General features: G+C 38.3%; 2 protein-coding genes across 5 annotated transcripts in view; one reads left to right on the top strand and one right to left on the bottom strand.

Moving 5' to 3' along the window:
• Window positions 1-387: 387 nt before the first annotated feature.
• Window positions 388-22,287, top strand: LOC147161608 (lysine-specific demethylase 2B-like). 2 transcript variants are annotated; one of them, XM_086096321.1, is made up of 22 exons: window positions 388-538; window positions 1,282-1,426; window positions 1,503-1,581; window positions 1,659-1,705; window positions 1,873-2,051; window positions 3,340-3,446; window positions 4,071-4,164; window positions 5,358-5,511; window positions 6,220-6,335; window positions 6,413-6,539; window positions 6,767-7,140; window positions 7,885-7,971; window positions 12,676-12,912; window positions 13,771-13,914; window positions 14,710-14,796; window positions 14,902-15,186; window positions 16,156-16,497; window positions 17,127-17,689; window positions 17,759-17,922; window positions 18,423-18,584; window positions 18,679-18,897; window positions 20,235-22,287. In XM_086096321.1, the coding sequence occupies exons 1-22, from the start codon at window positions 494-496 to the stop codon at window positions 20,444-20,446; spliced, it is 3,969 nt and encodes a 1,322-aa protein (XP_085952447.1). In that variant the 5' UTR covers window positions 388-493; the 3' UTR covers window positions 20,447-22,287. The 2 variants fall into 2 exon arrangements, with proteins under 2 accessions (XP_085952447.1, XP_085952446.1); XM_086096320.1 differs by having other exon boundaries at window positions 14,710-14,797; window positions 14,894-15,186.
• The window catches only part of LOC147161607 (E3 ubiquitin-protein ligase RNF34-like), a 16,796-nt gene continuing 13,808 nt past the window's right edge, over window positions 21,752-24,739 (bottom strand). For all 3 annotated transcript variants that reach the window (XM_086096324.1, XM_086096323.1, XM_086096322.1), the window contains exon 7: window positions 21,752-24,621. In XM_086096324.1, coding sequence (XP_085952450.1) covers window positions 24,437-24,621 — 185 coding nt within the window. In that variant the 3' untranslated portion in view covers window positions 21,752-24,436. The remainder of the gene's footprint in view (window positions 24,622-24,739) is intronic.

Genomic DNA, 24,739 nt, shown 5'->3' with positions numbered 1-24,739 from the left:
CGATAGGTACGTTTATTTTTACTGGTTGTCCAATAATTGATAATATCACTCTTAAGATATATATATACTAATAGGATCATTGGTATGAAACGCTTTTTTTTTTTTTTTTTTAACGGTTAATTTTCTACCTTTTAATTACAATAAAGTGACGTTTGTTCATTATTTTAAAATGAATGAAAGCATCAGGTATTTAGTTTAGGTATCTGTCTTTGGTCATATATTTTAGATTATACCTCATGTTTTGTTAACAATATTGGGCCGAAAAAATAATCATTAATGTTTTAATGATTGTTGTCGACTATTACTTACCAGCGATTTCTTTTTTCTGAAGAGAAAAAAAGTGACTATCCACCAATGTTTTGGTTCCTGACGGTGACGTAACACAAAAACATGGTTCCCTTGTTTTGGACCTGTGAAGCGTGCTACGCGCAACGCGCGGTGATGTTGTTTCGAGGCTGAACGACTGGAAGAGACTCTTCCCCCCCAGCAGGCGATGTCTCATGCCGAGGAAAGGAGTGTCGACTCCGGCCGCCGGCTGGTGAGTAACCGCGAGCCTTGGCGACGTTTGCCTGAGGAGAGAGCAGAGGCTTAAAGCTAATTAGTTAGCCGAGCTAACGCTGCGCACCGTGCAGTAGTACTGTACAGCAGTAGTCATAGTAGTACTACAAGTAGGAGTAGTATCACTGGCACATCACAGTCCTGACAAGTTTTTAATAATGTGTGATGCTGAATGCGAGGTAGTAGAGGAGAAGCGTGCAAGGAAGTGTTAACAATGACCAAAACACAGCACTGCACGAATCAAGTGTTTTTGCGTGCAAGATGAATGTGGTGTGTTTGTGTGTGGTTTTTTTTTTTTTTTTTTTTTTAGAGAGAGAGAGAGAGAGAGAGAGCATAAAATGAGATTTAAAAAGTCACATTTTGCAAGACAGAAACGGTTATAAAATTATGTAGAGAAAGTCATGTTTCTGTTAGGAAAAATGTGCAATATTATGTGCGGTAACTAAAAAAAATGAAGCACTATTTTTTATTATTATTAAAAGAAAAATTATTTTGGAGAAAAAAAGTGTTTTTTCCCCTCCTCAAAGAAATATTATAAGAAAAGTTCAAATATGAGAATCAAGGTGTATATTTATAACATGAAAAGTTTTGGGGAAAATTAAACATGGTAAAACTATTATTATAAAATAACTAAGTCATTTTTTAAATTAAAAAAAGTTTTTAAGAAAAAGTCATATATATTATTATTATATATTCTTTATTCTTGTTTTGCAATCGGGGCAGCGTTCCATCTGCCGGCAGCTGTACGACGAGAACGAGGACCTGTCCGACGTGGAGGAGATGGCCAACATCCGAGGATTCAGTGTGGAGGACAAGCTGACCAGCGACAACTACGCCGCAAACTTTGTGTGTTTCATGGAAGCAAAAGGTAAAAAAAGCGCAAACACGCTCCCGCCTCATCCGTTTATTTTTGTCAACAAATTACCCTTCTTGCCTACGTACAGACTTCACTTATGAATATGTGCAACGGGAGGCCCTAAAAGTTCCACTTATCTTCAAAGAGAAAGAAGGACTTGGGATCATGTAAGTGCTTAGTTTTTACTGGATGTACAGTTTTCTACTATCACCTGAGAAAAATTGGTCTCTTTAAATGTACACAGAATGCCCGATCCGGAATTCACAGTGTCGGAAATTAAAGGCTTAGTTGGTAAGTCAAATACTCTTATTGACTCATTTTGGCCAAGTATTTGGCCCCTCAAACTGTGTTACATATACATAAACCATAGACAGTGTTTATAACATTTATTCAATATTTATAAAAATGATATATACAGTATAATGTATCCTACTTGTCATTTTTTTTTTTACTCGCAGGCAGCCGTCGCTCGGTAGACGTGATGGACGTGAGCACGCAGAAAGGTTCGGAAATGAGCATGGCCCAGTTTGTGCGCTACTACGAGACGCCGGAGGAAGAGCGCGACAAACTGTTCAATGTGATCAGCTTGGAGTTCAGCCACACCAAATTGGAGAACCTCATCAAGAGGCCCACCGTGGTATGTCACTCTTTTATACACGTGGCTAGGAAAAGTAGAAACATGGCTCATCAAGTGCTGCCGTTTTGAACGCTGACGGGACTTAGTTACGTGTTTTCGTGATTATGACGTGAACCTTTTTTATTTTTTTATTTTTTCATCACGATTAAAGATCTTTTAAAAAATTTTTTTTTTAGGAAAGTAGTCATATACGACTCAGGAGAATATAGTTTTTTTTTTTTTTTTCAAGATTAAAAGTCTTATTTTTTTAGGAAAAAGGTAATCGTGTATTTTATTGAGATGTGATAATAACACATTTTAGATGAAATTGGTACATTTTTGTGAAGTTGTGTTTGTTCAATGTTTGTTGTATTATTAGTACAACAATAACCTTTTGTTTGAGCTGTAAAGTATTATTTTTAGTACTATACTTAAAAAAACCCTGTCATAATTAAATTGTATTGTTTCGAGCTGTCCTTTATTATTATTATTATTATTTTTTTTTAGAAACAAGGTCTCTCAACTAAAACTGTAAAGTCCTTATTTATTTTAATTTTTTTTTAGAAAATGAGCCATTGTAAGACAAGAATAAAGTTGTATTTTTCAAGATTGGTTGTATTTTTATTAGGAAAAAAACCCACAATGGAGTTTTAGGAAAATAAAGTCTTTTTTTTTTTTTTTGGATATAAATCATATTTTTTTGAGAAAACGAGCCATTTAAAGACAAGAAGGAAGTTGTATTTTACAAGATAAAATGTATTTTTTTTATTTTTTTTTTTTATTTTTTGGAAAATCTGTTTATTAGGAGACCAAAATCATAATTTTCAGAGGAAAAAAAGTCGTAAAATGAGAATAAAGTTAATTTAAATTAAGTTAAAGATGTGTTTCTTCGGACAAAGAATCGGAATATTTAGGAGTTCGAAATTGTTATATTTAGAAAAAAAGTAGTTGTATCATTTTGAGAATCAACATATTTTTAAAGAAAAAAAGTCAATTTGTTATGAGAGTAATGTTTTTTTTTTTACCATGACTGACTTGTAGTATATATATATATATATATATATATATATATATATATATATATATATATATATATATAATATTCTGATAATAAAAGTTGCATTTTACAAATTAAGTTATTTTTTCTAGATGAAAGTTATATCATAGTTATGTATTGACGTTTTTTGAATATATTTATCAATTCAGCGAAAATGTGTTATTTAAATGTAATTATTTATTAAAATAATCGTTAGTTTTTGTTTTGGAACTGAGTAAGAAAGCGACTGCTGACACTTTTGATCCCGGGCAGGTTGATCAGGTGGACTGGGTGGACAGCATGTGGCCTTCTTATTTGAAGCAGAGCCAAACGGAAGGCACCAACGTCATCTCGGAGATGAAATATCCCAAAGTGCAAAGGTAGGCGGACTGGAGAGCTGCGTACTCAACTCTCCACCTTCTTCTCCAAGTGCACTTGATTGTTGCTAGGCAGCACTTTTCCAACCTTTCACATCTTTTTTTTTTTTTTTTTTTTTTTTTTTTTTTTAAATGTGCACATTGTTCAGCTTGCTACTGCACAATCAGCTCATAGGCACTTGTTATAAACCACTTTTTTATGTATTAACGGTTACTTGGTTACATTAGACCATAACAAAATCTCCTAAACGCATGCCCCTAGTTAGATCGGATCCCTAATGTTGTGGCCAACAAACCTAGAGAATATTTTGCAGGATTTGTTGTATTTTTAGTCATCTCTAGAGGGCCGCTCATCGTAACACTGTTCAAATAATCCCCCCGGTTATGTTTTTTTTCTGCTTCCTCCTGAGATTCTCTCCCATAAAATTAAGCCTCATCTCATTTCACTCGCATCCTGCTCGATGACTGAATTATTAATGGCCCCCTTGGAGACTTCACACGCTTCAATTTACATCCCTTTTTATGCTTGGTGCAATTTCCAGTGCTCTTGTACTATTGTTTTGTTTCTAGATATCCATGTGTGTTTGTTTGACCTAGATGACGTGTCTGTGTGTTTTTTTCTCCCAGGTATTGTTTGATGAGTGTCAAGGGCTGCTATACAGACTTCCACATTGATTTCGGGGGAACCTCCGTGTGGTATCATGTCTTCAAGGGGCAAAAAGTATGTATGCAATGTTGTGGCCATGACAACTATCCATTTTAAGACAAGTCGTATTGTTTTAAGAGATACTAAGTCATATTATGACATTTAAGACATACTGGAAAGTTAAGTCCAAATAAAATCTTTTTTTTTTTTTTAATGGGTCAATTTATATCCAAGGAAAATACCAGAATATTAAGAGAATAATGTTGTATTTATTTAGGTGAAAAGTCTTATGAGAAAGAAGTGAAACATATTAGGATGTTTTTTGTTTGTTTGTTTTAGAAAAATCTATTATTCTGAGAGAGAGAATTTTTTTATTGTTTTGAAAAGTCGTGATATTACAAGACAAAAGTGTTTGGAATAAAGCCGTAATATTACGAGAATATAGCTACATTTTTGTCATGTCGCTTTCTATAAAGAAAAGTTGGAATATTAGGATTTTTTTTTTGCAGCAATTTTTTTTAAGAAGTTGCTATTTTACAAGAACAAAGTTAAAAAAAAATTAATTAAAAAGTAGCATTTATTTTCAAATCGTAATATTACAAAAATGACATTTTTTATGATGTATTCATAAAATAAGACTAAAGGTGTATATTTAAAAAAAATCATGCTCTTACGAGAATAAAGTAAAAATATATATATTTTCAAAACAGTCAGATTATGCTGAGAATAGCCTTTTTAATTAATTTTTTTTTTCAATGAAAAATGTGACAGTCTTACTAGAACTTAAGTATTTTTCTGATAATTTTTTTTGAGAAAGGATTTTTTTAATGAAAAAGTATGATCTGCAAGAATAAAGTCGGATTTTGCATTCTCATTTTCTAGCGGAATTTTTTTTATGAAAATGAAGTTGTAGTTTTCAAGGTAAAGTCATGTTTAAAAAATAAATTGTAATATATAGCAAAAAAGTGAAGGTAAAAAAAAAAGGTTGTAATATTACAAATTAATAAAAAAAGTAAAAACTGAAAAAAATAGTTGTATTTTTTTAGGTTAAAAAAAGTACATTATTACTGTAAAAAAAAAAATCCTTTAAATGATGTCCAATTTTTTTCTGAATAAAAAGTCAGTATTACGAAAATGAAGTAAAACATTTTTTTTCTTTTTTTTTAAGTAAAACATATTTTCTTGAGAAAAAAACAGTAGCAATTTTAGAATAAGTCAGATTTTTCTCAAGATAAAAAGTCTTGTTTGTGAATGTTGTTGACCCTCAGGTGTTCTGGCTGGTGCCCCCGACGCTCCACAACCTGGCCCTGTACGAGGACTGGGTGCTGTCAGGCAAGCAGAGCGACGTCTTCCTGGGAGATCGCGCCGACGGATGCCAGAGAGTGGAACTCAAGCAGGGATATACCTTCTTCATCCCTTCTGGTGGGTTCACATTTGAAACAAGGGCACCTGTAGAGCAACTATAGCAGCTTACGTATGAGTAACATAAAAAAATAAAAAAGTTGGAATATTATCAGTAAGTATATAGGTTTTTTGCTGAAAAGTATGATATGAGAATAAAGTAGAATTTTTTTAGATTAATTATTTTTATTTTTTTAAAGGAAAAAAAGTTGTAATAGTGCAGGAATTTTGTGGATTTTTTTTATTTATTAAAATGTGGATTTTTTCTAGATACATTCAGTGGTATTTTTCCCCCGAAGAAAAAAAAAAAAGTCACATTGCAGTTTTCAAATTCAGGCCTGTGGGCCAGATGCGGCCCACAAATCATTTTATGTGGCTTGCAAAAGCAAATCATGTGTGTCATCTTCCATTAGCCTTGCTACAATCTGTAATGTATGATCAAATTGAAGATTTTGCAACATTTTTGTTGCTGGAATCATTCCCACTCATGTTATTGTGATTTTTATTCTCCTCACTTTTTTTGCAGAGAAACAACTCCCACGTAATAGTTCCGATTTACACCGTTCAAATTTCAACTTAAAACATTCACACCTCCTGGGTTCAAGTGTTCTTTTTATTCATTTATCTTTCAACTACAATTACTACCTTTTAATTTTCACATAACTTATCTTTCAATTTACTTCATAAGCATTTAGCTTAGCATTCCCATGCTTTCTTTGTGTGACTTAGGGTGGATTCATGCAGTGTACACTCCCGAGGACACGCTGGTTTTCGGCGGCAACATCCTGCACAGCTTTAACATTCCAATGCAGCTCACCATCCATGAGATTGAGAACCGGACCAAGGTGGGATTCTGCAGATCTGGAAACGCATCCGAGCTAAAAATGAGTTTCAAATATTTGTATATATTTTTTCCCCCCAGGTTCATTCCAAATTCCGCTTTCCATTCTACTACGAGATGTGTTGGTACGTCCTGGAGAGATACCTGCACTGCCTGACCAAACGGTCCTACCTGTCTCAGGAGATCCGGAAGGAGCCTTTGCTCATGGGTTAGCACAATCGCGCTTGTAAATTTACTGTAATGTCATTTCTATAATAGCAATCCATTTTGCTTGAGATAAAGACTTCTAAAAAAAAAAAATCCACCAAAATCCAGCCAACCAAATCCACCAGTGTCACCAATCCACCTCTCTAAATAATAATGACTTCATCACTAGACAAATCCCTGCACAAACCCACTGTGGCATTCATTTGTGTCTTTAACGTGTCCTTCCAGACTACGAGACAAAAGTCCACACGGGAAGCCCCTGCTCGGACTCAAGAAGTCAGGACATGAACGAGGACTGGTGCGATTCACAGCTCAGGGATGATGAGGACCCGTGCAAAAAAACAGAAGCGCTTTCCAACCAGCAACGCCCCAAAGCCACGTTGTCCGCCGACTCCGAGGACAGCTGTTATCCCGTCTCCAACGCTGCGGACTTCCCATCAGACTCGCCGACCTCGGAATCGCACAACAAGTGGACTCATCTGACAGAATTTGAAATCAACGGGCTTAAGAGGCTGGTGGAGAAACTGGAGTCCCTCCCCGAGCATAAGAGAGAAGTTCCGGAGGGGTTGGAGAACCCGCTCGGCCTGCTGGAGGACATGAAGGTAACGATATGCGTTCTCCTCGAGGAAAAAGAAATGAAACTTACAAGAATAAATCTGAATTTTCTTAGATAAAAAAAGTTATATTTTTAAATCATCAAATTGTTATTTTACAATTATCAAGTTGTATTTTTCTGAAAAAAAAACCTAATACAGTATTACAAGAATAATGTTTTTTTTCTTTCAAGAAATAAAGTGAAACCTTTATTTACAAATTCTATCTGTTCCGTGACGTTCATGTTTCCCCGCAGTTGTAATGTTAAAGAGAATAAAGTAGTTTTTTTCGGAGTTGTATTTTGTCGTACCGATAGGAGAATAAAGTTGTATTATCTGGAATAAAATTTTGGGTTTTGCAAGAAAAAAAGTTGTAATATTAACAATGTATATTATTTATTATTATTGTTTTTTGGGATAGGATTGCGGTTCGTATCTGCCCAAGAAATAAATCTAAATATTATGAGAGTAAACTTATATTTTTCAAGATAAGAAAATAGATGAGCCATTTAAAAAAATATATATAAAAAAGTTGTAATACTCAATGATGAAAGCTGTGTGTTTTGGGGATTAGAAATTGTATATATTTTTGAAGTCCTAAACTTACAAGAAAAATGTGTTGCTTTAGAAAATGTAAAAGAATCAAGGTAAAAAGCAAGATTGAAAAAAAATTCAATGTAACAGTATAATTGAATTTACATATACACGCACATACAATTAAATTTAATCACGTCTTTTTCTTATTGGCTTTAGGCTGTCTTAAAGGAACATGCCAACGATGACCAACAGTTGGCCATCACTGGACTGCCGGTTGTCTTCTGGCCTAATCAAACCATGAAGGTAGGCTTTTTACTTGATTTTTCTTCTTCTTCTTGTTTTTATATCTGCAATGCAGTCACTTATCCTCCAAGGTTGAACTGTTCACAAAATGGAGGTAAAAAAAAATAAAAAATCTTCAGTCTGATTTTTTTTTTCCTAAAAAAAAATCATGTTATCCACAAGGATTAAGTGGTATTTTTGACATAATAACTAAGATGTTTGCAAGTAAAAAAAAATCAAACAAAACCGGTACAGTAATGTCACACATGAAGTGTGACATTGTGATTGGTGCCACTTGAGTGTTACTCATTTTCTCCTCTCCTGCTTCAATTAACATACAAGCACATGAAAATAGCATGACTATAGGTGACTTGTCCTGTATGGATGTGAAGGCCACCTGCTGCCTAGCAGCCCTGTGCGTGCGTGTGCGTGTGCGTGCGTGCGTGCGTGCGTGCGTGCGCCTGAGTTTGCCCTTTCGCAATGCGATGCCATCTGTCTCTATTGGCTCTGTGTGATAGTCATGAATATCAGCGCATCTCCTCTTCTCATTGGAGGACGGACACCCCATGTGCGTTTTTCACATGCACGCCAGCCTCCCATTGGCTATGGATCGACTGCCAAATTCATAAAGAGATTTTTTTTTTTAAGTCAGTATATACTGTACAAGAATAGTTGTTTTATTAAATGATAAAAGTTTGTAATATGAGAGGTGTTAAAATATTAAGTTGTCATTTTTAAGATTAAAAAGTCAGTTTTTAGGTTTAAAAAAAAATCTTGATATTAGGGGAATAAAGTTATGTTTCGTGTTTTTTTTATTTTTAGGAAGAGAATAAATTCATATTTGTTAGGTTTAAAAAAAAGTCTATTTTATTCAAATAAAAAAATAATAGTACAAGAATAGTCACATTTACTTTAGGTAATTGTATTTTTTAGGTAAAAAGTTGTCATGTTACATGAATATAGTAAAATTTAATAATAAAAAAGGGATTCATTCAAGTATTTCAGGTGGTTTTTTTTTCTTCTTTCGAGAATAGTTGTATTTTTGCAGATTAAAAGTCTGAATTTTATGAAGATACAGGTATCTTTGGGGATTAGTAATTCAATGCGTATGATTGAATTTTTTTGAGATAAAACCTTTTGGCTTAAAAAAATATATTATTAGAAGAATAATGTTTGCCTATCAGAATGCACGCCGGCCTCTCAATGGCTGCGCACCGCTTTCCTCCCACCCTCCCTCATTAATGAGGCTGGCTGGTCTTGTGCGGCCGACATCTGCTGGTTGTATTGTGGAGTGGTGAGCAGGGGGAGGAGGAGGAGGAGGAGGAGGAGGAGGAGGCGGCGGCGAGTGCAGCCATGTCATTTAGCCGCTCGTCGGACAGCGTGTGAAAAAGCCGCCATGGCCATGTCGCTCAGCGCCGACGATGAGGACTACGACTCCGACTCGGAGCAGGTTAGCCCCCCCCCCCCCCCCCCTCCCCGTCTTTCAGGCAGCCTTTACGTAGTGAGGAGGCCACCAGAGGAATGCGTGCGTGCATGCAGCAGCTCTGCAGCGCAGCGGGAAAACTGAGCTACCTGAGGATGAGCGCAGATGAAATTCCCTTTGCTGGTCTTTTTGCTGACAGGTTTGCCGCGCGCGTGTGTTTCAGTGTGATCAATCTGTCGGTACGAAGGTTTTTCCTTTTATCAGCTGAGAACCGGAGGGCTGCCATTGGTTGTGAAGCAGGGGGATGAGAATTCCTGTACAAACAGTAGATTCGTTCTTCTGTATTATTTTTTTCCCCATTTATTGCATTTCGGGGGTTATTGGCGTGACATAACGCACACACAGAGGATCTTTGTTCCACCCTTCTACCAAATGGTGACAATGATAATATTGTTGTTGTTGTTGTTGCCGAGCAAGTCAACAAGGTTGCTTGTTCCACTGGAGCAGTGGTTCTCAAACTGGGGGTTGCCTGAGCCTTACATTGGGGGTTTGCAATGTCATTTGTAATAAGGATGCGGTGCAAGTTTTTGGGAGCAAATACAAGAACTCAACTTGATTATGTCATTATGTCTGTTGGACTCTCAACATGCAGCCGTTAATAGCTAAACGCCTGGCAACAAAAGTGAGTACACCCCTATGTGAAAATGTCCAAATTGAGCACAGTTTGGGGTATTTTTTTACTTCGGGGTGTACTCACTTTTGTTGCCAGGGTTTTTAGCTTTTGGCTGAGTTATTTTGAGGGTGTTAACGTGTCATTTCTTCAGTGTTGTCTTCGGTGAAAAGATCAAATGAAATATCTGCAGGAATGTGAGGGGTGTTCACACTTTTGTGCGATACTGTAGATAAGAGATAAAGAATCATGCGATCTGTTGGATATACACAAACAGTAGCATGTTAGCTATGCGTATAGTATTAGTTATACCACCCGAGTTGTAAAATAAAACCATGACAGGACAACTATTATACTTTTAACAAACCATTGTTTATTTCATTTTACCCGACCGTCACCTCCCGATCTTATCGGCTAAATGTTTTCACAACTTAAATTTTCTATGCAGCTGACATAGCCTCTACCAGGAAGGTATACTGTATGTCAGGGGATTTAGTATGAGTACTGTACTGACATACAGCATGCCAAGTTTGTAAATAAATTATGATGCATTATTTTCCAGAGCATAAAGTGGTCTTTTTTTTCCTCAAAAAAAACTCTTTTACTGTAACATTAGGACTTTCTTCTTAAAAATAGGCAACTTTTTAATTCCAGTGGCATTTAGGGTTATACATAATGGTAGTACCATTTAATTGGCATTAGGATAATGAGGGGGAAATGTAGTGTAATGCGTAGTGTAATGTGGCAATGAAAATATTAGAAACAGCTCAGATTCGTACCCCAAATTCACGTTTCACCACCGAATCCCGATTCAATTCGAAAAGGTTGCTAATTGTACTTTTGCTGAAAAACATGTCATGTGTTTTTTTTTTTTATGCATCTCTAATTTATGCCCAATTTCTTGTCAATTAGTGAAACAGGTGATTGGAGACGTAATTTTTGCTTAATATTTCCATTACTGGTTTGTTCTTGCGATTCCACGCCTGTAATCCCCATTTGAAACCCCTCAAATCCAGACCGGGGCAGATTACATCGTCCTGATCCTGTCCAGAATCTCCCACTAATCCCGTCGGGTAACCTGGCATTTGACTGCCTCGGACATTTCACGCCAGTATTAGAATAATAGACTTGTGCTTCTCTTTCAATTGTGTCAATATCGATCTTATTGGTTCTGTGTCTGCGCGCGTGCGTGTGTGCAAATTAAGGGTGGAAGGATGGAGGGAAACAAACGTATTTGGAAGGAAGGAAGGAGTTATTCAGTCAAGCCTACCTCAACAGCTGAATTTTATTTGAGATTATTAAGACTGACTTTAATAGTGGCAAAAGTTTTGACACGATTTACATTGCTCCGGGCAAAAACTGCCGTTTCAACAGGGGGTGTGTACACTTTTCCTGTACACTGTTTACAGTGGATAGAAGAAAGGTTGCAGGAATAAAAAGCAACTGAGGAAAGAGGAAAAAAACATGTGATGTAAAAAATAAAATATAATAAAACATGTTTCTGTAAAGTATTGCGTTTTCTTTAGTGTGTTAAGACAGCTGCCGCCATGTTGATGTTTGGCACCAGAGCGAAGAATACATTTGGATCAATAAAGGACCCACATCAAAGGCGTCTCCATTATCCGGTTGTATGAAGCGGCGCCCATTTAGCGCACGCCGTTGTAAATGTAAGCCCTCCTTCCCCCGCGACGTGCAATCATGGCTGCCGCAGAGTGCAAACGTAGCAAAGTGCGTCCGCTTCCTCTTTGAAGCCGAAACAGGCGAGTTAGTGAGGAGCTAAATGTGGAAGACGCCTCCGGGGAGCGTCTTGATGGATCGCTTCTTTTTCTTCATCTTCCATCTCACTGTTTTTTTTTTTTTTTATACTGGAGGAGAATTAACCAGCAATTAATCCATTCGTTGTTATCAGCGCAAAGGGTGACTCTATCTCTGAATTGGTCTCATGTTCCCGTGTCAGTGTTGTAGGAAGGAGATTAGCGCAGCCTGATGGAGCGTCGCTCCACAATGTTGTGTGCCGCCATAATAATTGTGTGAAAGCATTCACGTGTTGTTTGTATTTTATTTAAAATTCTGGCGTTTTTCGTTCTTCAACTACATTTCTCGACTGATTCAAACCATTCCACCGTCACCATGTTCCAAAAATTCACGATTCGCTGGCTATTATTTTTGTCATTCCAACTATTCATAGTTTTTGCACAATTCAAAATTTTTCACACCAAAATTCTCCATTCATTTCCAATGGATGGGTGTGGGTTAGGATTAGGGCTTGCATCGTTCCTAAAATTGTATTTGATCTGTGCTAAACATTTCCACATTCCACACAATTACACATTTATTTACCAACATTTTGCACGTTTTGAAATTATTAAATTGATTCAATGATGATTAAATTTGCTGTTTATTAGTCCGCCATTAACATTTTTTTTTTTTTTTTTTAAGTTTCCCGGCATTCGTGATAAAAACGGCGATCCGTTGGCGGCGGACAACCCGCCTGATTATTTTCTTATCAAAAGAAACTATTTTCCATATTGAACCAGCATGCCCCTCGAGAACCCTCAAGAACAAAAGTTTGCACACCCCTGAGCTATGTTGTCTCTGATTGGTTGCTGGATCTATGCTCTCCGCCCCTCAGGCCCGCCCTCCCCACCGACCCAAGCCCAAGATGGCGTCGTCCCCGGCGTCGGCCCTCAAGGTCCCGTCGGGCCGCGGCGGCGGGACGTCGAGCGCCAGGAGGAGGCGCACTCGCTGCCGCAAGTGTGAGGCCTGCCTGCGGACCGAGTGCGGCGAGTGCCACTTCTGCAAGGACATGAAGAAGTTCGGCGGGCCAGGACGCATGAAGCAGTCGTGCATCATGAGGCAGTGCATCGCGGTACGTTGCCACCATTATGATACTGCATGTTATTGTGCTCCAAAAATGTACACTACTCACTAAAATGCACTGAAAACACATCTCAAATCATGTTCCTGTATTGAAATGAATGGAAATGCCATTAATCCGTTCTAGCCTTCTAAAATAACCCCCCCTTTTTTTTTTTTTACATCACTGTTAACTGCAAAAACAGTGACATAATTCAATGGAATGTAAACAATTAACCAATTTTTGATTAAAAAAAATTTGCTAGCTAATACTATAGCTGAAGATGTGAAGGTGGTTTGTTTGTTTTGATGTATTTAACTAATAAATGCATTTGATGTAACATGGGTTTATGATTGTGGACATGCTAGATGCATGGCTGCTTTTTGATTTCAGTATTAAGTGCCTTGTCGCCATCCTGTGGCATCTATACACAATTACAAACCCCTCGGACCCCCTGCAATAGTGTTGGTTCTCTGTATACCACATTTTGCATTTCAAAGTTCCCAACTCATTGCAGACATTTGAAATATTTAGCTCCCCTTTGTACAGAAATCGCATCTTTAGTTATTGTTTCACGTCTATTTTTAGACTTTGACCCGGGGGACTTGTTCATTCAAGCCTCATCCAGATGGTTGCTATGGTGACACCGAAGAGCGCCACTTTCTCTCTTGTGCTGCGAGTCGCAAGTGTAGCATTGTCGGTTCAAGTCGGGGGTCGGGAAAAGTAGCCACGGTTTAATCCGGCCATAAATAAATGCTTGATTCATTATAACAAAATACATTATGAATCAGACAATTGAAAATGAGAATGAATTATTGTTTAGAAAATAAAGGATTTTACGTATTTCTTAATTTCTTGATTTGTGTTCAGCCGGTGCTGCCGCACACGGCGGTGTGTGTGGTTTGCGGCGAAGCGGGCAAAGAAGACACGGCGGAGGAGGACCAGGAGAAGTTCCAGCTGATGCTGATGGAGTGCTCTATCTGCAACGAAATTGTACACCCGCACTGTTTGAAGGCAAGCAATACTTTCCAAATCCTCACCTCAAAGGAGAAAATTACGGATAGGCTGATTATCGGACGGGCCGATATTCCGCATTTTGTCAAATATCGGCATCAGCAATTAATAACCAAAATATAAAACAAGGCGAAATATTGTACTATATTTGTATTTTTACAATAACTATTTTATTAAACAATTAAATATAAAATACCACATTTGTTAAAATCATAATAAAATAAAATAGAGTACAAAATCTAAATAAATCAGCAAATGCAAAAGAAAAAGCTGTACAAAATAAATATTGTTAGTTTAAAAAAAATATTAAACAGCATTTTCATAAAACATTATTTTAAAATAGATATAGTACATATCATTATTTGTTGAGGAAATCATTGATTAAAAATAGATTACAAAATATAAAAGAAACTAGAAATATATTTATTTATTATGCATTTAAATAAATGTAAATAAATACCTCCTCTCCATTGAATGGCTGAAATACCTCAGAGTTAAGTGAATAAATCACCCCGGCCATTTATAGAAATATGATAAATATGTTAGATTAAAATAAATAAATACAAATTAGAAAAATATTTCAATTAGTGTACTGCAAATGTGTATTATTACATACTATCTAATAAAAGCAGTAGCAATCAATCTTATCTAAACTATATGGACAAAAGTATTTGGCCAGTTAGTTATTCCACATAAAAATGAAGAAAATACAAATAATGACAAAGACTTTTTTTTCTCCACACCTTTTTGCCCATTTTGATTTTTTTCTAGTCTTCACACGGTTGTTGTTTGCAGGCGAAAGACTCCAGCGGCGTCATCAATGACGAGTTACCGAACTGCTGGGAGTGTCCCACGTGCAACCACGCTGGGAAAACGGGCAAAGTAAGCATCTGTATGGATTTCTTCTGCGGATGTTTTCTGTCCATCTCCACAAACAAGAAAAATAAAGTCAAGCTGTTTTTTTTTTCTCATATTTTGGCCTCAAAGCAAAAAAGAGGCCCAGGATTCAAGTACGCGTCCAACCTCCCGGGCTCGCTGCTGAAGGAAACTCGTCCGACCCGCGACGGCAGGGACGAGTCCGACGCCTCCTCGCCTCCTCCGATTGCTGTCAGCGCCAAGAGAAAAGCCGAAAGAGAGGAGGAGCTTCCCAAGAAGCGACCGCCTTTGCTGGCCCTGGATGGCTCGCCTCGGTCCAGGCTGGAGGAAAACCCTCTGAGGAAGAAGAGGAAACTGTTTGACACGCAAGACGAACCTGCCGATGTCAAAAGGAAGGTGAGGCCACGAGCCCGACGCCACTGGGAGATTTTCAGATGGAAAAATTGATATATGCAAATAAAACATAACAATACACAATGTTATATGAAAAATGACTATATTGGAAAAACTAAACTATATTAACTAATTAACTGCCATTGACGGCTATAGACGTCAAAAATTAATTTGAACTATTTCTATTAGTTCAACATTTTTTCCCACTTTTGTTAACAAGAGTATGAAAACCTAGAATTTTTTATTGTATTAGAACAGATATAAAATTTGTGATTAATCGTGAGTTAACTAGTGAAGTTAACTGAAGTCATGCAATTAATTACGATTAAAAATTGTAATCGCCTGGCTAATTTTTAATAATCTTTTCTTTAATTTTTTTTAAAAAGATTATAAAAAAATTAACACAAAATGTGTTTGTTTGTTTTTTAAAGAAAAGATGATTAATAATTAGGGGCATCAGGCGATTAAAATTTGTAATCGTAATTAATCGCATGACTAAAATAATAACAATATTGTAAAAACATGAGCTCATACTTAAAAAAACTAAACAAACAAACACAATATTGTGCTTTTGTACATTACAGTAATGAAAAATATTATAAAAATATTATAAATATTTTTTATAAAAATATATAAATGTAATATATATTGAGGCACTTACTCTTATGCAAGCACACATTGAGTTCCTCCACATATTGACAGTTCACAAGCATATTACGTTCCCCTTCATCTGACCATTAGCATGGATTTTAAACATAGAAGGGCAAAAACATGCCTTGTGAAAATTAAACTGCACAAAAAAAAAAAATAGCCACCAAAGAGTGCTAAAACTACACAAATAGAAATCAACCCAATTTTTTTAACAGATGTGCTGCTTTTAATATCGTGACATGACGACGACGATATATTGTGACAGTTTTAGTTTTACATCCCTAATGTTTTCTGTCCATGACGATCCTCACTGCCCCAAAGTTCTCCAAAGTAGACCAGCCTCTGACCGCGAAGCTGCTCCGGCACATCAAGACGGAGAACGACCTCGGCGAGTACGAGGACGACCTGGAAGACAGATTCTCTTTGCACAGGATCCACTTCAAGGCCAAGAAGGAGTTGGACGGCCGAAAGGAAGACGACGATAAGGATGGAGAAAAAGACGACTACAACAGGACGGGGGACAAATCCAAAGTGCTTGCGAGTCCGCTGAGGAGAACGGCGGCGGCCGGAGAAAGCGAGCCCACGTCTAAAAGCGCCTCCGGAGCGGGTCCCAGCGGAGAGGAGGCAGAGGAGAAGAAATCAGAGATGTCGTCAGAAAATAAGGTAGGGCTGCATCGAATGATCGAACAAATCGTATTATGGAATTACAAAAAAATAAGGTTGAAGGGAAAAAAAGAGTTGCGTTGAAAATTAGGGCTTGACCGATATGCATTTTTTTAAGTCGATGCATTACCGATTTTTGGCAGAAATATATATATATATAAAATCCAATTTGCGATAAATTTGTTTCAATTTGACCGAACTTTTGAAAAAAGAAAAGAAAAAAAAGTCATTTTATTTAAAACAACTCTGTTTTAAATGAAACAACTGCAAAAAATGTAGTCCTTTTATTTAAAACTATTTAAAAAAAAAAAAAAGGGAATTGTTTTGGACAAAACAACACTCAAAAATGTTTGGCTTTTTTTGTTGTTGACAAAACAACCCCCCAAATTTGATTTGTTTTATTTAAAAAAATCCAAAAATATTTAGTCGTTTGGACAAAACAACCTGAAATTGGTGTCTAATTAGAGGATATATTATATTTATGTTGTATATTTTAAAACAAACAGTTTTTAACCATAAACTGCAAATCTATGGAACTTAAAAGTTAAATACAACAGAATTGTACTCTAGTGTGCCACTAGAGGTAGCCCGCATACCACACAAATAAAATGTCCATATTTCCCTTAAAGGCTCGCCATCAACGCAGAAGCCTACTCAAGACCGAAGACGGCGTCAACCACCAGAACAACTCAGCCAACCGGCTTCAAAGTCAACCCAAGATGGAGGACGGCGCCACCAAAAGAGAAGAAGCAACCAATCAACACAAAAAGACGGTCAAATCCGAGGAGCTCCCGTCCAATCAGAACCACAGGCCGGTCAAAGCGGAGCCCCAGAACGACTTACCGGCGTCCGACCCGAGATGGCCCCTGAACAACGGCAGCGGGGACCTCGGAGGCTGGATGCGGCACCGGCGAGAGGCCAACGGGACGCCGCGACGCCACTCGCCGCTCGGCTGCAACCGGAGCCTTCCGGTCGCGCCCCGCCCACTGCCCTGCCGCTCGCCGCCCAAATGCGTCCAGATGGAGCGCCACGTCATCAGGCCGCCTCCCATCAGCCCCCCGCCTGACCGGCTTTCCCTGAACGACGGCCGGGAGCACGTCATGCGGCGCGAGGCCTGGATGTCCGTCTTCGGACACCTGCCGCTCAGAGATCTTTGCGTGTGTATGCGCGTGTGCCGGACGTGGAACCGATGGTGAGTTGACATTTTGTTTTGTTTGCTTCAAATTATGAGATATATATATATATATATATTTGTGACCAGGTGCTGCGACAAGAGGCTGTGGAAGCGCATCAATTTGAACCGCTGCAAGTCCATCACGCCCCTCATGCTGAGCGGGATCATCCGGAGGCAGCCGGTCACCTTGGACCTCAGCTGGACCAACATCTCCAAGAAACAACTCAGCTGGCTCATCAACAGACTGCCAGGTATTCAAACTGTGTTGAGTTGAGTGGAGCGCCATCTGCCTCGCAGTCGGGAGATCCGGGTTCGAGTCTCCGGTTTCCGCCCACGTTCCCGAAATATTCCTATTAGCTTTCATCGAAGACTCTGAATTTTTCCCGCTGGTGTACGTGTGATTGCGTGTCCTGCCATTGGCTGGCAAGCAGTCTGCTAGCTTAATGCTAACGCTAAATAGCATCTCTACTTTGGTGCTGTAGCTTTTTAAGCTACGGTTTGAACACAAACAGTAGCAGCACATGTATATAACGAAACCCACAGTCATATTTTCTTCATCCTCTACGTAGAGCAACTCATTTTCGTGCCGTATTTAACATTTTTGATATATTCATTAGCTTAGCATGCTGCTTAAAAAAAGAGGCTACTTTTAGCTTTTTTTTTTCACAACATGCAAATTTGATTAACCTGATTTCGACGGTGTCCCGGAAAAAGATTTGAACTCATGAAAATGTTGACCACGTCTTTGCAGGTTTGCGGGTGCTGTTGTTGTCGGGTTGCTCGTGGGTGGCCGTCTCGGCTCTCTGCACTTCCTGCTGTCCTCTCTTGAGAACGCTGGACGTCCAGTGGGTGGAGGGACTGAAAGACGCCCAGATGAGGGACCTGCTCTCCCCCACCACCGATAACAGGCCAGGTATTGACTGTTAATTCGTCCGTATTTTTATATTCCATCTCGTTAGATTTGGATGCGTAATCGACATCACACTGCCGGCCGTCGCCCCCTACAGGCCAGCTGGATAACCGTAGCAAGCTGCGCAACGTGGAGGACCTCCGTCTGGCCGGCCTGGACGTCACCGACGCCACGCTGCGCCTCATCATCCGCCACATGGCCGCGCTGTCCAAGCTGGACCTCAGCTACTGCAACCACGTCACCGACCAGTCCGTCAACATCCTGACGGCCGCCGGGACCACCACCCGCGACTCCCTCACCGACGTCAACCTCTCAGGTGAGAGAGAGCCAAGAAGAGAGTTGGCTCTTTCTGTCAATTTTTTTTCCCCCAATGAATCAGGTTTTTTAACTCATTCACTGCCATTGATGGCTATAGACGTAAAAAAAAAAAAAAAATCATGTGAACTATTTCTAATAGCTTATAATTTTTTCATTTTATTTCATTTTTTATGAAAACCTATAATTTTTTTATTGTACATTTATAACAGATAACATTTGTGATTAATCGTCACTATTGAAGTGATGCGATTAATTATGATTAAAAAAAATTAATCGTCTGACGCCCCTAATTTTTATTAGGGGCATCAGGCGATTACAATTTTTAATTAGAATTAATCACATAACTTCACTAGTTAACTAACGATTAATCACAAATTTTATGTCTGTTCTAAATGTACAATATATTTTTTTCTAGGTTGTCATACTCTTGTTAACTAAAGTGGAAAACAATTTAAAACTAATAGAAATAGTTCAAATGAATTTTTGACGTCTATAGTCGTCAATGGCAGTGAATGAGTTTAAAAACCTATTAATTTCCATTCCTTTATTCCAAAATAGGGCATTATTTAAATTTGACAGTGCAGAAAATGCACAAGTATAAATTAATTAAGATTCAGTCTCTGGTTTGGTCCGCATACATGCCAGAAAAATCGGCGACAATTATGGTAATTATTTTTCAAAGTAAAAGTCGAATGTTTTGTTTTGATTTAGCACAGAGGCGGTCAACAGAAATCTGAGAATATTTACTATTGAGAAGACGACATTTCAAGAGTTTGTGCCATTTTAAATTAAAAAAAGGTATGTAAACGATTGGTTATAAAAATAATTATCGATTATTTTGAAAATTAGTTAGTTGGCGATTAATCAGCAATCGTTAATATTGTTGCAATATTCTGTGATCAGTAATGTTATTATCGTTACGGCCTGACTGTTATGGATTTTTTTTAAGTCGATCCTGACTATATTGGTAGAACAATTCCGATAATTGATTAATCGGCTGATTATCGAAAAAAAAATTGAAAAAATTGGCCGATTAAAAAAATTATAATAATCTTTAATTTTTTTATAATGGCAAAGAATGGCAGATTTTTGCTAATTTTAAAAGAGCTAATATCAACCGAAAAAATCTGCCAGATGATTGATTCATCTGTCGTGCTCTAATTATTATTATTATTATTGTTGTTATTATTAGTAATAATACTATTTAATAATAATAATATATTAATTGTCACATCCCTAAAAGTGTCGTTTACCTGCAGGTTTTTTTTTTTCTATTTTCCAACCCAGTACCCGATTTGTAATCTCGTACCAATGCACGCCATTTGTACCCGCCAGTGTGCAACAGGGTGACGGACCAATCGCTGACCTACTTCAAGCGCTGCGGCAGCATCCGCCGCATCGACCTGCGCTTCTGCAAGCAGGTGAGCAGGGAGGGCTGCCAGCGCTTCGTGGCCGAGATGTCGGTCAGCGTTCAGTTCGAGCTGATCGACGACAAGTTGCTGCAGAGGATCCAACCCGCCGCCGCCGCCGCCGCCGCTCGCGACTAACGCGCTGCGCCACACGGGGGCGCCGCAGCACCACCGGAGGAAGGAAGGAGAAGAGGACGGTAGCAGCACCGTGTGTTGTCTCCTCTTGCCAACTACTGAGCCAGAATGTAAAAATGTGACAGTGCTTGCCAAAAGTTTAGACACGGCTTCCCATTCAATAGCACGAGGAAGCGTCTCTAAACTTTTGGCCGGAACTGTGTGACGTTTTTTGTTATTTATTTCTTCTATTTTCTTCTGTTCCAGATTGACTATTTTTGTAGCAGAAAGCGTTTCCTACACTCATGTACAGTATTATACTACTGATATTGATAATCAATACACAGTGTTTTTTGTTATTATTTTTTTATTGAGTTTGATATTTATTGAAGCACATTTGACTGATCGTCATGTGCGTCATAGCTTTCGTTTTTTGTTTTTGTTTTTTGCACCTATTACACAAATGCCGACACTGTCGAGTGTATTACAGTTTATATATAGGCACATCTCAATACATTAGAATATGATGGAAAACGTTTTATTGTTATTAGTTCAATTCAAAATGTAACTTTAACCGATTAATCAGTTATAAAAAAAAATTGGGGGTGCCAAATATTGGAATCCGCATCAGCCATGGCCCTACTCATTTGTTGCCCTCAAAATTTTAGCCCATAATGACAATATGATTTTTTTGGTAACCTAATGCAAATGTAAAAGTTTTTTTTTCTTTTTTCTTTGACTTTTTGAATTGAACTACAACAAATTAACTTTTCTACTTTTTTCTTATTTATTGACATGTTCTTGTATTCATGCAGCTCTGGAAAAACTGATACCACAGCAAGATTGTAGGTATACAACAGATATAAAAAGTCTACACACCCCTGTTCAAATGAACTTACTAGAACAGCAAAATGTTATTTGGGGTTAATCACAGACGATAAATAAAACCTGGCATTTGAACAGGGGTGTTTAGACTTATTTTATCGATTGTATGTTTCATTTTTGTTTTGTTGTTTTATACTGACAGCATAACTCCCAAATTCCAATTACAAACAGAGCATTTACTTGCAGAAAAAGAAACTAGTTAAAAAAAAAAAAAACTAAAAAGGTCTCTTAATTTTTCTTTTTTCTCCCAGAGCTGTAATTATATATTTTTTCCTAGCTACAAGCTTCTTGTTATCATTCCTCCGTTACGCGTGTCGTTTGTGGCGAAAGTATACTATTAGCTCAACATGCATGCTCGCTCTTTCAACAAAATTAAGCTGTCATTAGTTTGAAGGCAGTCACTTTGGAAAAGTCCGGAAAGAGAGTGATTGCATTTACTTAAAATGGGGACTGATGACATTTGATACATCTGAGCTTTTATGAAAATGCTCCGGTGGTTCGTAGGTTCTCCGCCCCATTTTGAGAGAATATGCATAAAAAAATGGAGACAGACAATTTTTGTTTGTCAGGTTGCTTCTTCTTCTTTTCTTTTTTTACACCCTGTGCCATTTGAAGAAACTGCAAAAAGTTGGTAAATTTTTTTTTATCTCCCTGTTTTGACTCATAGGAAGAAAAAGTTTTGAGTTCAAACTAAAAATAATTTGAGAATGTTCAGCTTTTGTAATGATTGACTATTTTGGCACCATACTACAATGGACCCAGCCCAACCACAAATAGAGAAAATCCATACATAACTGATGCGCCTTTATAATTGTGAATAGGCGGTGGATTGTGTCAAAACAGTGAATAAGTGGGGGATTTGAGAAAAAAAAAAACAGTAGGGGGCGCGTGGTGTTTGGGTATTTGATCATAGCCGCAAATAAGCAGGGAGTGAGTCAAAACCATCGGTTTAAGTGGGGGATTGGGTCAGAACAGTGAATGAGTGGGGGATTTGGGGGAGACAGTAAATAAGAGGGGGAATGGGTGAAATCGTGAATAAGTGGGAGATTAGGTCAAAACCGCAGATAAGCAAGGATTGGGTCAAAACCGTCCGATAATTGGGAGATTTGGTCACAAACAGTGAATAAAGGGGGATTTGGGGGAAACAGTGAATAAGTGGGGGAATGGTTGTAATCGTGGGGGGGGGGGTCAAAACAGTGAATAAGTGGGGGAATGGATATCAAAATGAGTTACTTTGTGGCCTTTTCTGTTCATAAACGGGAGATTCGGTCAAAACTGTGAATACGCGGGGGAATGGGTAAAAACCCAAATGGGGTGAGGGGTCCGCAAATAAGGAGGGATTATGTTCCACATTTGTTAATACCCACTGTTTTTGAAGCAGTGAACACCGTTAAATGCACTTTTCACGTGTTTTCATATGGATATGTTTTCGTTTTTACTTCCAGTTTTGTACTTCTTTTTTTTTAACTTTTAAGTTCATCGGACATGTTTACATTGTTACTTGGTATGGTTAAACCACTGTATGTTTGTGTATTATACATGTTGACTGTAAATGTTGTACACATTTAAAGTCTAGGGAGAGTTTTTCCCCCCCCCCAAGATATATTAAAAGCCTTTTAAAAACAGTTTGACTGAATTTTATTGAATCTACTAAATCCTTTTTTTTTTGTTTTGTTTACCAAAATAAAAAGGTCAAACATTCCAAAATATAAAGATCCAGGGTTATATGAGTGCTCACCAGAAGACTAGCTGCCCGTGAATGACATCGTCCATTGACAAAACAGCCGCGCTAAATCAAACAATGGAAGAAGAAAAAAACAAAACTTACCTGAATGGGGAAGGTGAGACAAAAAAAATTCCAAAGCGACACCATCAATATATTTAAAGGTCTTGACAAAACCGTCATAAATACATTCTAATCATAAACCTCCAAGACTCCCAGCTTAGCTAGTCCATGTAAAAATAGACATTTAATTCATAATAACGATAGAAGCTATCTATATGCAACACATTTACAGTAACAGCGATTTCGCACGCATATTTTTTTTTGTATATATGGATGAGTGAAAATTCAAGAAGGACTTCCCTTGCATAACAGGCGTGAAACAGACTTATTACCTCTCCCAGGGTGAGGAAAAGATTGAAGAGGAGGCAGCAGCTGTTACCATCAAATTGATGATGTGAAAACTGATATTGCTCGGCGGTTTCCATTTTCCATCCCTGGCAGAAGTTTAAAATAAGGGTTCATTTGATGGAAAAGGTGCAATTTTAAAGACCCAAAAACAAAAAAGAAGAAATTTTGGCTAACCCTTCCGGTAATCAGATTTTTCACATTTGCGTCCGAATGCGTCATGGCGGACTGTTCTCCTAGCATGTGACATACGTTAGCTACTTGGGGATCACGTGTGAATGCTACATGTGCGCTTCGTTAGAGCGGACGCAGGGAAATAGTAGCTACGGGAACATTTGTCAGGCTAACGCCGTCCTAGCAATGCTAATATTTGGCCAGCTAATACCTCACTGTTGGCCATGCTAGCAACAAACAAAAGGGCATTAGCAAACTTTTGGACGATGGACCTGAGAGATGAATTAGCTTAACGCTAGCTAGGATGATGCTAGTGGTAAGTAACTTTGATGGATTTAAAATTAAAAATTAAATGTTCCGCCGCGTACCTCTAGAGGGAGCCCTCGCACCACACTGAGAATCAGAATTAGCTCATGACGATGTTTTAGTGGATTATGTCCTTTGGGCAGTATTTTATTTTGAAATGGCTTGGTCACAGCCATCTAAAAGGCCAAAACGGGTCACAATACCAGCTGGGGGTAAAATAAAAATGAGAAATGATAGAAATCAAGATAAACCCTTACTGTAAACTGCTTTCTAAGGTTCTGAATGAATACAAACTGGCGTCGCATCAAGCTTGCTGGATATGAAAAGCAAAGTTAAGTATGAGCAAATAAGTGTGTTATATGGCGTAACATAAAACGCGTACACACATAAGTCTCCTTTTTTTCTTTTTTTTTTTGGAACGGTATTGCACATGTTTGCACCCCAGCCGCGTCCAATCAGAACCGCCGGTCCAAGCCGCTGGCGCCCCGTTTCAAGCGTCTCTGGCGGCGAGAGTCTCTCTACGACTTGAAGACGTGCACGGCTCGCACCACGTACTGCCGGCAGATGGGGCACTCGTTCATCCTCTTGCCGCATTTGGTGCAGGTCACCATATGGCCGCACTCCAGCAGAACGCAGTCGATGATGGCGTCCATGCAGATGCGGCACAGGTTCTCGTCGGAGGCCAGCTGCGATTTCACGCCGTCTGCGGAACACGTAAAGCACCAAGGCTATAGATTCGAGTCATGTGACTTGGTTTAAGGTGCCGGTTTTTAGGACTTGGGACTTGCTTGGCGAAAAACAAGACGCGACTGATGACTGGT

This window comes from Leptonotus elevatus, chromosome 15 (genome assembly GCF_054856555.1).
Source record: "Leptonotus elevatus isolate MCC_2025b chromosome 15, RoL_Lele_1.0, whole genome shotgun sequence".
NCBI lineage: Eukaryota > Metazoa > Chordata > Actinopteri > Syngnathiformes > Syngnathidae > Leptonotus > Leptonotus elevatus.
The sequence above is the reverse complement of the archived record's forward strand: the minus strand, read 5'-3'. Positions and strand labels throughout refer to the sequence as shown.

Excerpts from the sequence above, each read along its gene's own strand:
- LOC147161608 (XM_086096320.1), top strand. The coding sequence starts at position 494 with ATGTCTCATGCCGAGGAAAGGAGTGTCGACTCCGGCCGCCGGCTG. Across the intron at positions 7,141-7,884 it reads GCCTGCTGGAGGACATGAAG|GCTGTCTTAAAGGAACATGC; the intron begins GTAACGATATGC and ends TATTGGCTTTAG. Across the intron at positions 16,498-17,126 it reads AGATGTCGTCAGAAAATAAG|GCTCGCCATCAACGCAGAAG; the intron begins GTAGGGCTGCAT and ends TTTCCCTTAAAG.